This window comes from Bos grunniens, chromosome 2, assembly GCF_055505025.1.
Source record: "Bos grunniens cultivar Pamir isolate PY7600 chromosome 2, Bosgru_T2T1.0, whole genome shotgun sequence".
Taxonomy (NCBI): domain Eukaryota; kingdom Metazoa; phylum Chordata; class Mammalia; order Artiodactyla; family Bovidae; genus Bos; species Bos grunniens.
This window is the reverse complement of record NC_141166.1, coordinates 17,905,254-17,921,690: the sequence shown is the minus strand read 5'-3', so window position 1 is coordinate 17,921,690 and position 16,437 is coordinate 17,905,254. Positions and strand designations below refer to the sequence as shown.

Sequence of the window (16,437 nt, the reverse complement as noted above, 5' to 3'; positions counted from 1 at the left end):
TATCTCTTTCCCTGGGCATTTTCCCAGTTAAAAGATTCATAGATGTTTTCCTCCAAAAACATATGGAGCTACGTCATTCTTCTCAATGACTGGATTGTATTTTTATTGACTGGAAATGCTCAGTTTGCTTTTCAACAGTTACCACACTGTAAATTTCTGTATTCTGCTTAGAGCATAGCATTTTATCACACATTTTTTTATTTGTTCACTATAATGTATTCTCAATATGTGTTTCTATCCTCTATACATATTTAAAATTTAGATTAATGCATCCTTTTTTGAATGCTTTTTAAAAAAATCATTATAGGCTATTACAAGATAGTGAATATAGTTCTCTGAACTCTGTTGCTCATTGGTTTTATGTATACCTTTTGATGCTTTTTAAAGCAAGTGTGAAACACAGAAAAAGTTGGAAGAAAAATATCCACCTTTATGTCACTTGAAGTCTACTAACATTTTAGTATATTTCCTTTCACTTTTCTCTATATAGTTTTTTTTTTGAGTTTTGTTTGCTTCTAAATAGTTTTTAATAGTTTCTTACGTGTTTTTTTAAAAGTTACATGAAAAACGATAGTCCTTTGCCTTCTTTTCTCAGTGTATTTCAGTTTTATTTCCCAGAAGTAATTTTATTTATTTTAGTATTTTATTCCTTGTCCCTGAAAAAATATTTTTTGAATTTTACGTTTTTAAAATTTATTTTTGAACAGATGATATTACGTTCACATGACTCAAAATTCATGAAGGACCAAGGGGTATATAGTTAAAAGTCTTCCTGCCACTTCTCCCTTTGGCTTCCAAGTTCCCTTACCTGGAAGCAAACTATCAATTATATATGTCCTTCAGTTTAATGTTTTTTCCATGTTTTAACTCTTCACAAACTCTTGTACGAACTCTTTCTTGATTATGCAGTAGTCATTCAGTGGGTGTTCTTTGCCTTTTTTATCCAGTCTCGTGTTATTGGTCATTTATTTTGTTTCCATAATTTCCTGTTCTTAGTTTATAATAATTTTGATTAATGTGTTCATTTTGAAATTGAGTTATTTGCTATTTAAAACAAATTTTAAATTGAACTCTTAAATATCCTAAGTTTATTGGATGGCTTTTGTTAAAACATGTGGCAGATCATAAGAGTAGTAAGAGAAATGCTTCTGAATGTTCATGTTAGTGCCTCTTGTCCTAGCCCAGCACAATGCAGTGCGTTATGAATGAATAAATGAATGGCTCCTACAGTTTATGGTAAAGCAGAAATTAGAAGTTTTGTTTGCTTCTAAATCACTATCAAGAGCACTTGATAGTGATTTATGAGTAAGTTTTAAAGAAGTCAGGATTCATTCACCAACCAGTTATTAAGTATTGCTAATTGCCAGGCACAGTATTAGGAGCCGTGAGCATAACTTGTATGGACTTTCTTATAGGAGGCAGATTCTACTTTCAGGAAAATTCTGGTGCCAGGATGAAAAGTGGAATGCTATTATTAGACTAGATAGTTAGTTTGCTGCAGTTTGCCTTCACTTTTATTTATGGTTTCCCGTGTTGTTGACTGTAACTCTTTAAGTATCTTACAGAGCAAAATTTTCGATTACTATGTAATTGTTCTCTATCTGTGTTTCAGTGCCTAATTTTCTTAGATGATCCTCAGGCCGTGAGTGATATCTTAGAAAAACTGGTAAAGGAAGACAACCTCCTGATGGCCTATCAGATTTGTTTTGATTTGTATGAAAGTGCTAGCCAGCAGTTTTTGTCATCCGTAATCCAGAATCTTCGAACTGTTGGCACCCCTCTTGCTTCTGTGCCTGGGTCCACCAACACAGGCACTGTTCCAGGATCAGAGAGAGAAAGGTACGCCTATCTGTTTCTGCATAGAACTAATCCAGCTATCTTTATCTTATTTGGGGAGTAGATAGAGTATTTCTAGACAACATAGTCTAAGAATAAATATCATTAGGTTTCATAGATTGTAAACTCTTAAGAAGACTATTGCTGTGTTTTGCACTCTGCTGGGCACATTAAGGAAAATGAAAAAAAAATGGACCCTCCTGGAAACAATGAAAGTGGTTGTCTGATGGGGCGGATGTGGGTCCTGCATGCTTTCTTATCAAGTAAATTTAAAAATCTCAGGTAGGGTAGGTTGGGCTAGATTTTAGGTGTTTGGTTAGATATTTTACAGGTAGAAACATCCTTAGCTTTTTTATGCTTTTATTAGAACTGATAAAAATTATTATAATCCAGTAATCTTCATTTATCTAGGTTTTTAAAAAATTTTTCTCAACATTATTTTGTAGATTTTGGTACAGGACTTTTGTACATTTTCCCCTAAAGTTATTCCTAAGTATATTATGTCTTTTGATACTATTGTAAGTGCTATGTTTAAGTTTCAATTCAATTTAAATTGCTTATTGCTAATATGTAGAATTATACTTGATTGTTGTATATTAAAATTGAATCCCACAACCTTACTTAAGTCATTTAGTGGGTTGAGTAAATTTTTTTATAGTAATATTCTTTTATAACCTGTAGTTTATCTGTACTGAAATTAGTTTTCCTAAGTATTTACAAAGGAGGCTTGTTTAGGATAGTTTCTAGAACTTCCTGTTCTGTTGTGTTGTGGAGTTTTAAACAGAATGGTGTCTTATGTTGTGAGATCTCCTGGCTCTGTTTCCTTTCTCACGTTCATTTTGGCCTTCTTTTTCCCTCGTTTCTGCTTTCTTAATTTGAATTCTGTGCCCAGCATTTTCTCTTTTGTGTTTTGCTTTGACCTAGAAGAGAGTGTTGGCCGGTCGGTTTTAAGAGTTGTTGGAGCTCTGACTGCTTTACTTCAGACTGGTTTTGTGGCCGGTGGTGGTGGCTCTGTTTTGGGAATCTGGGAGATACTTTGTCCCCTGGTTTCGTTGTATTTATTGTCCTTTTTATTTGCTAACCTAGTTAGTTGCTTTGCGTGTTTTATGAAATTATCTGGCGGAAATTTGGTAACTGAACTGCCTCCATCTTATTTTACAGTCTTTTCTGTTTCTTAACAGCAGTACTTTAAAAGTTATTTAGTGTTTTTTCCTTGCAAAATACTTCTTATGGACATGGTTCAGATCTTCCGTTTGATTAAAAGGAAAGAGAAAAAGTCACCCACACATACCATTCAGAAAAGATTTATCATACTGATAACTGTTGGTTCTCTTCGTTTTAGTGACTCGATGGAAACGGAAGAAAAGACAGGTAGTGTACTTGTAGGAAAGACGCCAGAAGTGGTAAGTGTGCTTTTTGAAGTTGAGGTTTCCATTTAAACATAGATTTCCACACTATATTGTAAATTACTTAAAAGTGTTACATACCTGTTTTTATGGAGGTTTATTAATAAGTTTGATATCAAAGTTATTTTATAAAAGTAGACTTTGTATAAAAAGTAAAATTTTAAAAATTAATCTCAGGAAATTCCTTGGTGGTCCAGGGTTAGGCCTTGGCGCTTTCACTGCTGAGGGCCTGAGTTCATTCCCTGCTTGAGTGGGGAACTAAAATCCCACAGGCTGCACAGCACAGGCAAAAAGCAAAAGATTGATCCCAGAAAACACTTGCCTTAGAAGAAATCAAGTCCCCAGATCCGTACCAAAGAATGAACTCTGTTCAGAATAACTCTGAATTATATGTCATAGCGTGAGAAAAAAACTATGGCCTCTAACAAATAAATGGCAACTTGTAGAGACAGAGGACAATTTAGTTGTCTTTATTTTTAATATTCATAGTGTACTTACGAGTGAGGCAAGGATTAGAGCAGTAGTCTGTTGGATGTAATGTGTCCTACATCAGAATTTTTGGTTTCTGGTTATCAGGTATATAAATTTCAACTCTTGTGGTTGGAACAAGTTGTGTTGGTGGCTTGGTATAATTCGTGAGATCATATATATGTGTTGATTAAAAGTGCTTTTTCTGTTGGATGTAATGTGTCCTACATCAGAATTTTTGGTTTCTGGTTATCAGGTATATAAATTTCAACTCTTCTTGTGGTTGGAACAAGTTGTGTTGGTGGCTTGGTGTAATTCGTGAGATCATATATATGTGTTGATTAAAAGTGTTTTTTCTGAATTTTGAAGAGAGAGTTTCTCACCTAAACTATGAGTTGACTAAGTATAAAATAGTTCTTCCTGCATATCATCATTACTCTTACAGATTTTTTAAAAATTTTTTGTATTGGAAGCGTGCTTAAGTTTTTTTATGTGTATGACTGAATTTCACTGGTTTAAGGCTATTAAAATTAGCTTACTGGATTTCAGTAATATAATAATTTTCATTTTTGTTTGTTTTGGCAGAGTCCAGAGCCCAAGGACCAGACTTTGAAAATGATTAAAATTCTAAGTGGTGAAATGGCTATTGAGTTACATCTACAGTTTTTAATACGAAACAATAATACAGATCTCATGATTCTAAAAAACACAAAGGTAGAAAATTTATCTGTAATGGAGGCTTTTTTCTTATATTTATTTCTTTGTTGATTATAAGTACTTAATACTTCTTATTGAATAATTTGTTGCATTTTGTCAAGGAAATACATTTTTGAAAAAACAATGGGAGAGACACTTGATCTTACTGAAGAAGAAAGGGAATTAATACTGATTGAACTGTTTTTTGTGTTAGTCTGTCACTGGGAAGTTTAGTGTTTTTTTTTTTTAATTTGTTTATTTTTTAATTGAAGGATAATTGCTCTGCAGAATTTTGTTGTTTTCTGTCAAACCTCAATATGAATCAGCCATAGGTATACATATGGTTTGGTTTTAGTTGCTAAGTTGTGTCCGACTCTTGCGACCCCATGGACTGTAGCCTGCCAGGCTTCTCTGTCCATGGGATTCTCCAGGCAAGAATACTGGAGTGGGTTGCCATTTCCTTCTTCAAGGTATACATATATCCCCTCTCTTTTGAACCTCCCTCCCCATCCCACTCCTCTAGGTTGATATAGAGCCCCCGTTTGAGTTTCCTGAGACATATAGCAAATTCCTATTGGCTATCTACTTTACATATGGTAATAGCTAACTTTTATTTGAATGTGTACATGTGGCATTTGGACAGATACCACAATCAGAGCATTAATACAGGTTGTGTGTTTGTTTTTCCCAGTGAACTGCAGAGTCCTTGAGAACAGGGGTTCTTAACCTTGGTATTGTAACCTTTGCTGAGATATTCATCCTGATAATCGTTCACTTTAATTTTTGAACAGATAATCTATTCATCTGGTTCCAAAAAAATTTTAGTATGAAAAGATACATACTGTGAAAAATCTTCCTGCCTTGCCTGTGTTATTTACCCAAATCCTTTCCCAAAGTCATTTTACATAGTCATATATTATTTCATTAATATGAAGTTGTTTGATTGAGGTGTATGTAATCATGCTTCTCTGGATTTTTAAAATAATTTTTACAAGTGTGCAAGAGAAAAATTTGCATCTATGACAGTTTTCTGATGTTTATCTTTATAGTGCAGTTGAATTAAACAGAATTGCTCTGGTGCTGCCAGAGGTACAGTGCCAGAAGAGGTACACCATTGTTCCTCAAGTTACATCCATTCTTGGAGACCTTGAGCAGGATATCAAAGAGAAATGGCAAACTATTTAGAAACTAACAATTAGAATATCTACTATTAAATTCTTACTTGAAATCTATTGACCTCAAGTTAAGACCACAAATAAAACTTTTGATTTGCTGTTTTTTAATAAGCTAGCTATTTAATCTTTATAAAGAAATTTCCAAGATTCATATTTTAAATGCTGATTCAGTTTACTCATGTTTTCACCACAAAATAGTGCTTCTTATTGTGTGTTTACATGCAAGCTTGCATTTATATGAATACAAATGATAAATATCTGTGTTTGTTTTTTAGGATGCAGTAAGGAATTCTGTCTGTCATACAGCAACTGTCATAGCAAACTCTTTTATGCACTGCGGCACTACCAGTGACCAGTTTCTTAGGTAAATGTACTCGTAGGCTCCCACTTCAGTTTAAAAGTGTCTCTGACAGAGACTCTGTTGTCACTATTACATGGATGTGAGGAACTTTATCTGCTTGTCAGTCCTAAATTTTAAATTCTACTTTTGCTATTTTATAAATTTTTTTAATTGCATTTATCTACGTGTTTTGAGGTAAAATTAATTTTCTTCATTAGTTGCCTTGAATACAGATTTTTTAATGAAATATATTAACCTCTGAAGTTTGATATAATTTTGCTTTTGCTCATAGTGTAATTACATATGTGTTTTTAGAAAGTCCTTAGAATATTAAGAGGCCTTAAGAGGTAAAACAGAATCATCAGTAACTTGAAATCCATAAAGTAAAATGATTTTTAACAGTTCAAGGTAAAAATGTTAGACCTTTGACTTTAGTATTATAAAAAGCTGTATGAAATTCATTTTAATAATATTGCTAAATTTTGTTTTCTTACAGAGATAACTTGGAATGGTTAGCCAGAGCCACTAATTGGGCAAAATTTACAGCTACAGCCAGTTTGGGTGTGATTCATAAGGTAATATATACTGGTCTCTGTGAGCAGGCATCAGAACAGAAACAATTTTTCTCGAGTTAAGGAACAAAAAAATCGGGACTTCCCTGGCAGTCCAGTGCTTGAGACTCGGAGCATCCAATTCAGTGGACAGACCAGGGAATTAAGATCCCACATGCCACGTAGTACAACAACAACAACAAAAAATAGAGAAACATGTTTACTATAATGCATTGACAAGTACCTTTTGTTAAATTAGATCAGTCCTTATACAGGGAAGGATGAAGTAAATAAGAGATGTGTGGGTTTTTTTTTTAATAAGTAGAAATCTTTTTTGTGTGAAGAGTAAGCCCTTTCTTAAAAGATGAATTGAAATAATTATTTGCAGAGTCTAAGATAAATTTGGGGAAATGTTATGAAACAAAGAGGAGGGGAATGGAAGCATTTGTTTCTAACTAAGATGTGATTTAGGATCACTTAAATCTGTCTTCTGTGAGTGATAAAGTTGCTTAGAAGAGAACTCCACTTCCTCCTTCACTCTGGAGAAAAAGCAATAGTCATAGAAAATGTTTCTCTCACTTTCTTTTACTGACACCTCTGTGGTGGCTCACATTTACAGGGTCATGAGAAGGAAGCATTACAGTTAATGGCAACATACCTTCCCAAGGACACCTCTCCAGGGTCAGCCTATCAGGAAGGTGGAGGTCTCTATGCATTAGGTCTCATTCATGCCAATCATGGTGGTGATATAATTGACTATCTGCTTAACCAGCTTAAGAATGCCAGCAATGACGTAAGTATTATAATGCACAACTAAATTCCCATTACTTAAGAATGAGGGAAACATTATATTTGCCAAATTATTTCAGTGAATAGAAGAAATCTTGTAGGATTCCCAAATCTACATTCCCAGATCTAAAGTACTGTTTTCATAGAATATTATCTTTTAAAGGTAATTTCCTCTCCTCCTCTGTAAGCTAAAATTGTGTTTGTAGTCCCTTAAACCTTATGTGTGAAAAGTGAAATAAAGTATCAGATATTTATAAAATGTACATTGTATGCATTGTAAGACACTTTAGAGTCTTGTTATGTTACATAAGTGATTTTCTGTTATTTTATAGGAAACCAAAGCCCCTCCAAAATTGCCTGTACTCTTTTGGGAGTCAGAATTCTTGCTTGTGTAATCTTTTTGGTGATTTTTAAATGTAACTCTTTTAGAAAAACTTATTAAGCATCCCTGTTTTTATTTTGAGGAGCCATGACAGGATTTTAGACTTTTTAAAGTTTTATGTTAGGGTAGTCTCTATTAGAAAGCTATCGGGAGAATAGCTCAGTGAGCCAGAAAACTTTGTCCTACTTTAGCGAAAAGACTGAGATCAGTAGGATGGTCTGTCTCAGCTAATATGCCCCTATCCACAAATCTTACATAATTTATAGATATCACTGCCTTAAATTTCTGGTGATCTCAGGTAAAAATTTTCTTACCAGATAAAGCTTTTTGATTACCATCAACAAAAACCTCTGCTGACCAACTTAAACAAGGAGTTTATTGGAACTAGCTTATATAATTAAAGGAAAAGCTGGTGAACTAGTTCTCACAAAGGTTAAAGCAGGGTGATTCTGGGAATCTTGGTAATAGGAACTAATGGAATGGTCTCGTCGGGGCTCTGCTGTCAGGATGAATAAACTTGAAATGTTTTTGGTCCTTGGGTCCTTCCACTTAAGAAAGATTAAAATTCCAGAGGAGCATCTGATTGGCCTGTCTAGAGTCACAGGCCCACACTTTCCCCAGGGGAATATGAGAGTTTATTTTCAATGACAGTCTCACCAAGATTTGAACCAGTAGGGAGGAATATTCCCCAAGCAGGACTGGGGTACTGTCACTAATAAAAGGATACTGTACATTCAAAAGTAACAGATCATCACACAAATATTCTCCAAATAAAGACAAACTTTTGCTCTTGACACCATTTTCTCCCACTTTCTTCATAACCATGTTCCATTAGGTTCCTTCTCCTCTGTGCTTCCTCCCTCAGTTCATAAGCATATTCACCTATCCTAAAAAGACTCTTTTCTTGCAGTTGCTTCTCTCTCTTAGTTGTTGTCATCTGTCTCCTCCCTTCTTGTGTAAACTTATTAAAAGAGAGCTGTACTGTCTCCACTTTGTTTTCATTTCCTTAACTCCCCATTAGTTTATATCAGCAGGCAGCATTCTTTCGAAACTGAAATTGTGAGGTTACCACTGACCCTCTGTATCCTTTGATAATATCCACTAGGCCAAATGCTCTCCATGCCAACAGCACAATATATTTTGAAAGTAAAATGAAAGGTTGGATTTTAAGTACTGTGTACCAGATAAATGGAGCCCATGCTTTTTCTCTAGATCGTTAGACATGGTGGCAGTCTAGGCCTTGGTTTGGCTGCCATGGGGACCGCACGCCAGGATGTGTATGATTTGCTAAAAACAAACCTCTATCAGGATGATGCTGTGACAGGTAAGTGATTCTTTCCAAAGATGACATACTGTAGGATTAAGTAATGTAACTGTAACATTTGTTTTCTGCTTGTATTTTGTGGTCTCTTAAAAATCTAATAGATTTCTCTACTTGTAAAGGGTGTTAATTTTTGCCACATTTATTAAATTCATTGTATAAAAATATGTTTTATGATATATAGGCTTCTAAAAATAGTATATCTTGTGTGTATGTCTGATTACTGACTTTTGCAAATAGAAATTTATTAGAGTGATCTCCTTGTATCTTGGGACTATCTATACTGCTTGGTGATAATGAAAAAAAAATATTGCCATAGTATCTCATTTGAAATCACTGCAGGATTTCATGGTATATCCTATCACAATCTAAAAGGAAAATAGCTATAAATATATGGATGGACTTCCATATAAACTATCCTCCTTTATATCTGATGGCTTGGAAAAAATGCTACAGAAGCTGGTGGTTATTTTGATAGCTGTTAATAGTTAGCACTTCCAGTAGAATATGTTTTATTTACATACTTAACTCTTATTATTTAATGTTTTGCTTCCTACTCACTAGGCGAAGCAGCTGGCCTGGCCCTAGGTTTGGTTATGTTGGGCTCTAAAAATGCCCAGGCTATTGAGGACATGGTTGGCTATGCACAGGAAACTCAACATGAGAAGATTCTCCGTGGTCTTGCAGTTGGCATTGCGTTAGTGATGTACGGGAGGATGGAAGAGGCTGATGCTCTCATTGAATCTCTCTGCCGTGATAAGGTGAGATCACATATTATTCATCCTTTTCTCCCTCCTTTTCCTCACCCTTCAGTTATTATATCTAACATTTACAGAAACACTTAACCTTGACTAGAAATTATCTCTATTCCCATCAGAACTCCTAGGTACATTTATTGATGAAACTTCTCGAAAGATATATAAAGCCTAATAAAATTTAGGCAAGAAAAACACTGATTAGAAGAGGTGAGCAGAGCTAATTTGAGATTAAGACTTCAGTGGTTTTCAAATAAGCAGATTTAGAAAAGATCTTTAGAAATTGTAAGTTGATTTATTTTAGAAATAATGTTTTGGGCATGATTTCATAAACATTTAATAGGATACAAAGTTTACTTCATTGTTTTTTCATCACAAAACAGTGCCCATCTCTGGACTTTTTTATTTGGATGAGTTTTTTTTTCCTTTGCCTTTTGTCTTGTTTTTGAAAAACTGAAAAGTGAAAGTCACACAATCGTGTCTGACTCTTCGCGATCCCATGGACTATAGCCTGCCCAGCTCCTCTATCCATGGAATTCTCCAGGCAAGAGTACTAGAGTGGGTTGCCATTTCCTTCTCCAGGGGATCTTCCTGACCTGGGGATCGAACCCAGGTCTCCTGCACTGCAGGCAGATTCTTTACCAACTGAGTCACGAGGAAAGCCCCTGTCTTGTCTACCTACCATATACAATATAGTAAAAATGGTTTTACTGTTGTAAAAACAAAAAACAAGATGTGTGTGTGTGTGTGTGTGTGTGTGTCTTGTTTTTACAACAGTGAAACGATTTTTACTGTATTGCATATAGTAAGTAGACAGTGGTAAACAGTACTGTCCTCTGTAATCTGATAAAAAAAAATCCACTGCTACAGTTTATTGATAAAACTACTAATTATTTTGCTCAGCTGTCAAACTCCATATCTCTTCCACTCATAGCTCAGTGTCCAAGAATTAAGTGATAAGGTAAAAAGCAAATTAGAATAGCAAGCTTCTTTGTTGTTTGACAAATGAAAGACATAGGGCAGTTGGCTTGAGTTTATACATACTAAAAAGTGTGAGGCAGCATAGGTATGTTGTACAGAATACTGGGAATTAAAAGTAGTTAGTTATTCCTGTGTTAGAGCCTTTAATTTTCCCATTCATTTAGAAAACTACCAACCACAAAATGGTTCTCTTTTAGTTCATTTTCTGCCTAAAACCAGCTCCCCTTATGGATGCAACTAAGCCTGTAAGAAGTTACTATTTGAAATAAGTTGATGATGTTGAATTATTTCTTAGGATCCAATTCTTCGACGATCTGGAATGTATACTGTAGCCATGGCTTATTGTGGCTCAGGTAACAACAAAGCTATTCGACGCCTGCTACATGTTGCTGTAAGTATTCTAATCCTTTGTTGTATAGAGATGAAAGGGAAAGTTTGCAGATGGACCCTCAATGTGTTGATGACTGTAACACCCACACCACATAATCACCACCAGTGGTCTCAGATTCATATTCTCTTCCATTGAATACAGTCAGCCATAACTGAGCACCAGGGTCACTTAGCTTTTCCAGATAATGGTGTGTCTTATTTGAGTAGAAGTCCTTAAAGTCATTCAGGGCAACTTCTGGAACTCTGTTCCGAGGGAAACCCTCGTTAGTAAGAGACAAGACCATGTGAATGTGTGCAGCCACCCCAGGGTAGGGAAATCTGATGAACAATAGAGACAACTTCTTTTTACCTGTGAAGTTAGCTTCCAGGTAACCCTGAGGGACATGCTCTGTGACAGGAGACACACTGCACAGGAGAGCCAATGTCCATGTTTTCCAGTAGGCTTTTTCCACTCATAGTCACCCAATTCAGGTGTAGTTTTCCAATAATGTTGTCTGATGACACAGTGGACATTCCCTATGTCTTCACCCAGGACGTTTCTACCATCTTGGTGCTGGGAGAAGGTAGACCCAAGGTCACCTTCCCATGCAAGAAAGGGTTTAATACTGTTAATATTTTTTTCTTCCTAGAGATGTTCACATCACACAGTATTTATTAGCAATTTATTATTTATCAGTGCAACATGTGGTATGTTCTAGATGTTTGTCTTTTGCTTAAGTTTAGGGCATATTTTTTTTTAAACAACAATGAAGAAACGATTAGATTTTTGGTGTGGGCCACAAATGCTATAGTACAGCTGAAATAATCTTTAAAACTATCCCTGAATCTTAAACTTCACCAAGCTGTAAAGGATTTTAAGTCTTGAAATGAAGAAATTCTCAGATGAATCTTTCTAAATTTGGGTAAGACATTCTAATAGAGGAATATAGTAGTCTGCCTGCCTTATACATGGATATATGTTCTTAAACAACCAATGGATGCCTGAAACCATGGATAGTACTGAAACATACTATGTTTTTTCATATACAGATATATATCCATACTTGTAATAAAGTTTAATTTATAAATTAGGCATAGTAAGAGAATACTTGAATTGCCAGTATCACTACTTCTGTGCTTTGGGGCCAGTATTAAGTAAACTAATATAACCTTTATTAAGTAAACCATTATTAAGTAAATTAAATAATGTAAGAACTAAATAAACTTAGCCATTATTAAGTAAACAATAATAAACTTTTAAGTAACCATTATTAAGTAAACTAGAGGTTATTTGTGATCCTATGAACTGCAGCCCACTAGACCCCTCTGTCCCTAGGAATTCTCCAAGCAAGAATACTGGAGTGGATTGCTATGCCCTCCTCCAGGGGATTTTCCCAACCCAGGGATCGAACCCAGGTGGATTCTTTACCAGCTGAGCCACCTGGGAAGCCCAAGAATACTAGAGTGGGTAGCCTATCCTTTCTCCATGGGATCTTCCCAACCCAGGAATCGAACCAGGGTCTCTTGCATTGCAGGCAGATTCTTTACCAGCTGAGCTACCAGGAAACCCTGTTTGAATATAAGCACTGTAAAACCCTGTGGATCTGATAAATGAGTGGGTAACTAAGTGACTGGTGTGTGAATAACAAATACAGCTTGGATACACTGACCAAAGGGTTATATCCCAGTTGGGACAGAGTGGGACAGCATGAGAATTCATCTCGATACTGAGAATGCATGCAGTTTAAAACTTGTGAGTTGTTTATTTCTGGAAATTTCCATTCCAGATAAATAAATTCAGACCACAGTTGATTGTGGGTAACTGAAACTGCTGAAAGTGAAACTGTGAATAGGAAGATAGCTAGGGTAATATACAAATGAGATCTAATTTACATTTAAATGATGTGGGCCACTCATATCAGTTTATTCTAGTAATAGAATGCATGCAATACAATGATTGTAGTAATAGAATGCATGTAGTATATAATCATCCTTTGAAATTTTTCCTAGGTAAGCGATGTTAATGATGACGTCAGGAGGGCAGCAGTAGAATCACTTGGGTTCATTCTCTTCAGGTAATTTCTAAGTTTTGATTCTGTTTATATTCCATTTCTATTTGTAATTGGTAGTTACACAGTAACTGACTCTCTGAGAAATCTATCTAGGTTCAGAATGTGGACCATTTAATAATAAAGTTAGTGTTGTTCCTCTGAAAAAGAAGCCAGTATGTTTTGAGAGATTGGGATGCTATTTGAGAAGTAGCAGTCCTCTTCTCATTTGGTAATTCAAATGGGATGCTGTCTTTCACACAGGCTTATAGAGTTCTTGAAGCTCTTTAATGAGACTGAAAAGTAATAGGCTTCGTTAAAATGCAGAAGAGTGAACAATTTGCAGATGTGGAGATGCCCGTGGCATTATAGTATGGTTGTGATCCAGGGGACACACTCTGAAACCAACCTGCCAGAATTGAATCTTGGCTCTGCCACTTACTGAGTCACTCAAAGTCTGAGTGACTTAGAGCTTGTTACTTAGCCTCTTTGAATTTCAGACTCCTCATCTGTAAAATTCTGTAAAAGAGGTAGAGTAATAGTATCTAAGACTGTTTTTTGACAACTAAGTGAGTTAATATATCTAAAGCCCTTAGAATGGTATCTGGCACTAGTAAGTGCTAGTCAAGTGGGTGTGGGTAGTAGCAATTGTAATAGTGGCAGTAGGTGCAATAACACCTCTTAAAATAGTTCTGCTGTCTGATCTCACATAGTTTCTTTTCACTAAGGTACTTTAAAGTGCAACACAGGAAGATTAAAAGTACTTCTTTCAGCTCTTTTTTTGGCTGGATATTGGATATTCTTTTTTTGGATATTGTGATGAAATTGCACCATAATGTAGGGATGGGAATCTGAAGGAACAAGTAAGATGAGTTTCGTGTTCTTTTAATCTCTGGTACAGATTTTCTACCCCAAGTTCCTGGAATAAACCTTTGTTGTAAAGATTGTAATGTAATTCAACAAATAATATTTATACATATATATTTTTTCCAACAAATATTCGTTCAGCATCCATTGAACTGGTTAGAGGACCTTCTCTAAGATGCAAGATAGAAAGTTAGCCATTTAGTGTAGACAGTAAATACTTTTTTCCTATTTTGGATAAAAATGTTGGCTAAAACAGCAAAGCTCAGATCCATATAAGCATGCTAATAGGTTTCTCCTTTCACCAGTCAGTTTGTTGAAGGAGGTTGTTTAACAAAATACTAATCTCCTTCAGTGTATTATCCTCTAACCCTCATTTGTCCAGCTTGTTCACAAAAACACTGGAGAGATTTCACTAAATCCTGTGGTATTTATACAGATCTGGTTTTCTTGCCTGGGAAATTCCATGCACAGAGGAGCCTGGAGGGCTACAGTACATGGGGTCGCAAAAGAGTTGGATACAACTTAGTGACAAAACAACTAGTCTGGTACCTCTAAAACAGAGTATGTGATTAATTGGTTATTACTGATTTTAGTAGATTCATAGAAGTATCAGGTGTTCATTGATTTCTTTTCTAAGATCTGATAAAACCTATTTGTATTAAGCTATTCCACGTTTTTTCAGAAGATCTACAACAGACTCCACAGTTTAAATTTCTTGATTCCCATCCCTTTTTTCTCTTTTTGAACGTTAGGATATTTGCCACTTACAGTCCTTTTGTACCTTTGCCATTTTCTGTTTTTCCTCAGATTTGTCAGCGATGGTTCTATAATTATATTCACAGGTTCTGTTTCAGGGATGTGAGACATTTAGCTTAGAGACTTGAACCCATTTAAGGTAGCCAGTCTCTTCACCTATTTTACATTTTGATCAGTTTTAACATTACTTTTTCTGGTCTAAAAATCATTCTCTTGAGACAAAAGATGGAAGCAGAATAGAAGCTGTGTAGTACTGTTTCCTTCCTGTTGTCTTTGGCATATCATTGTAGCCAATCTGTGATGCTAACCTTTCCTTATTTTTGCTCTAAGCTTAGACACAATTTAAAAACAAAAATTAATGGTTTTACTTTTGCCTTTCAGGGAGGGTTTTTTTATGAAAAGATAATTTTCATATGAGAAATATATTCTTTTAGGTGTACCCTTAGTAACTATTGGTTACCCTTAGTAACTTATAAAGAATCTTACTCATCAAGGTCTCTTCCTTTATTTATTCATTATCGGCTACTAATTCTTCCTATTAGTCACTTTATATTTTATATCATGTAACTCAGTCACCTCGTGTGTATATTCTGCCACACAGGAAGTTGAGTTTTCATGAAAACTGTTTTTTTTTTCCCTTTTTTAACCTGAGCATGCTTTGATCTCTAATTAACAAAATTCATTTCTGCTCTTGTATTTACTGTAGCTCACACATGTGCTCAATTCCCAGTTTCAGCAGCAGATGTCTTCCCTGAGCTGCTTTTAGGCTTTGCTAAGAATTCTCAGATCCAGCTAATGAATTATGTGTTTTTTATTTCTAAAAGGCCATTCAGGGTTTTGTTGTGTGTGTGTTTCCTTCATAATATGATTCTTATAAGAAGTAGAAACTATAAAAGATGTTAGGAATGCTTCTATCTAAAACTTCATGGATGAAGAAAATTAAACGTAATCAACTTGTCTAAGGTGCTGCAGTTAAAACCAAGTTCTCAAATTATTAATAACTAGTAAATGGCACAGACTGGATTTGTTCCACGTCTGGCAGTGCAAGTTAAAATGACAAACCGATGAATAAAAAATTCTGTGCCAGAAGTTCAACCAACTCTTTGAGCAAGCTTGGGCAGCCATGATCTTATTTACAAATTCATTAAAGTTTAGGTTCCTGGATTAAAGTCCCATGCCTCTAGTTTACACATGCTCTTTGAGAAACACAAGGTTCATGTACCCAAGACTGTTTTCATTTGCTTTTTCTTCCTCTAGGAAACCTGCCTCTGCTCAGTAAATGCCTGGTATGAGCCATTTAACAAAGAGCTGTAATTCCAAGATCCAGTTCTTTTGTGTGATATCCAGATAGTCTCTTCCCGACCCCCTTTCATCAAGACAGTTTCCTGATCAGTGCAAAATTGTGGCTGCATTTAACTAAAGTGAAAGTGAAAGTGTTAGTTACTCAGTCATGTCTGTGGCCCTGTGGTCTATAGCCCACCAGGCTCCTTTGTCCATGGTATTCTCCAGGCAAGAATACTGGAGTGGGTTGCCATGCCCTCCTCCAGGGGATCCTCCCAACCCAGGGATTGAACCTGGGTCTCCTGCATTGCAGGCAGATTGTTTACCATGGGAAGCACCAGGGAAGCCCACATTTAACTAAGCCAAACTGTAAATGGCAATCTTAGCTTATCTTCAGATGTGATCATTATTTGATA

The 16,437-nt window shown here is 35.5% G+C and overlaps 1 protein-coding gene across 1 annotated transcript in view; it reads left to right on the top strand.

Moving 5' to 3' along the window:
* The window catches only part of PSMD1 (proteasome 26S subunit, non-ATPase 1), an 81,654-nt gene that overhangs the window by 12,396 nt on the left and 52,821 nt on the right, over positions 1 to 16,437 (top strand). Inside the window, exons 7-16 of the mRNA XM_086335730.1 lie at positions 1,613 to 1,839; positions 3,179 to 3,239; positions 4,296 to 4,424; positions 5,857 to 5,945; positions 6,418 to 6,496; positions 7,092 to 7,265; positions 8,856 to 8,967; positions 9,529 to 9,725; positions 10,996 to 11,091; positions 13,080 to 13,144. Coding sequence (XP_086191856.1) covers positions 1,613 to 1,839; positions 3,179 to 3,239; positions 4,296 to 4,424; positions 5,857 to 5,945; positions 6,418 to 6,496; positions 7,092 to 7,265; positions 8,856 to 8,967; positions 9,529 to 9,725; positions 10,996 to 11,091; positions 13,080 to 13,144 — 1,229 coding nt within the window. The remainder of the gene's footprint in view (positions 1 to 1,612; positions 1,840 to 3,178; positions 3,240 to 4,295; positions 4,425 to 5,856; positions 5,946 to 6,417; positions 6,497 to 7,091; positions 7,266 to 8,855; positions 8,968 to 9,528; positions 9,726 to 10,995; positions 11,092 to 13,079; positions 13,145 to 16,437) is intronic.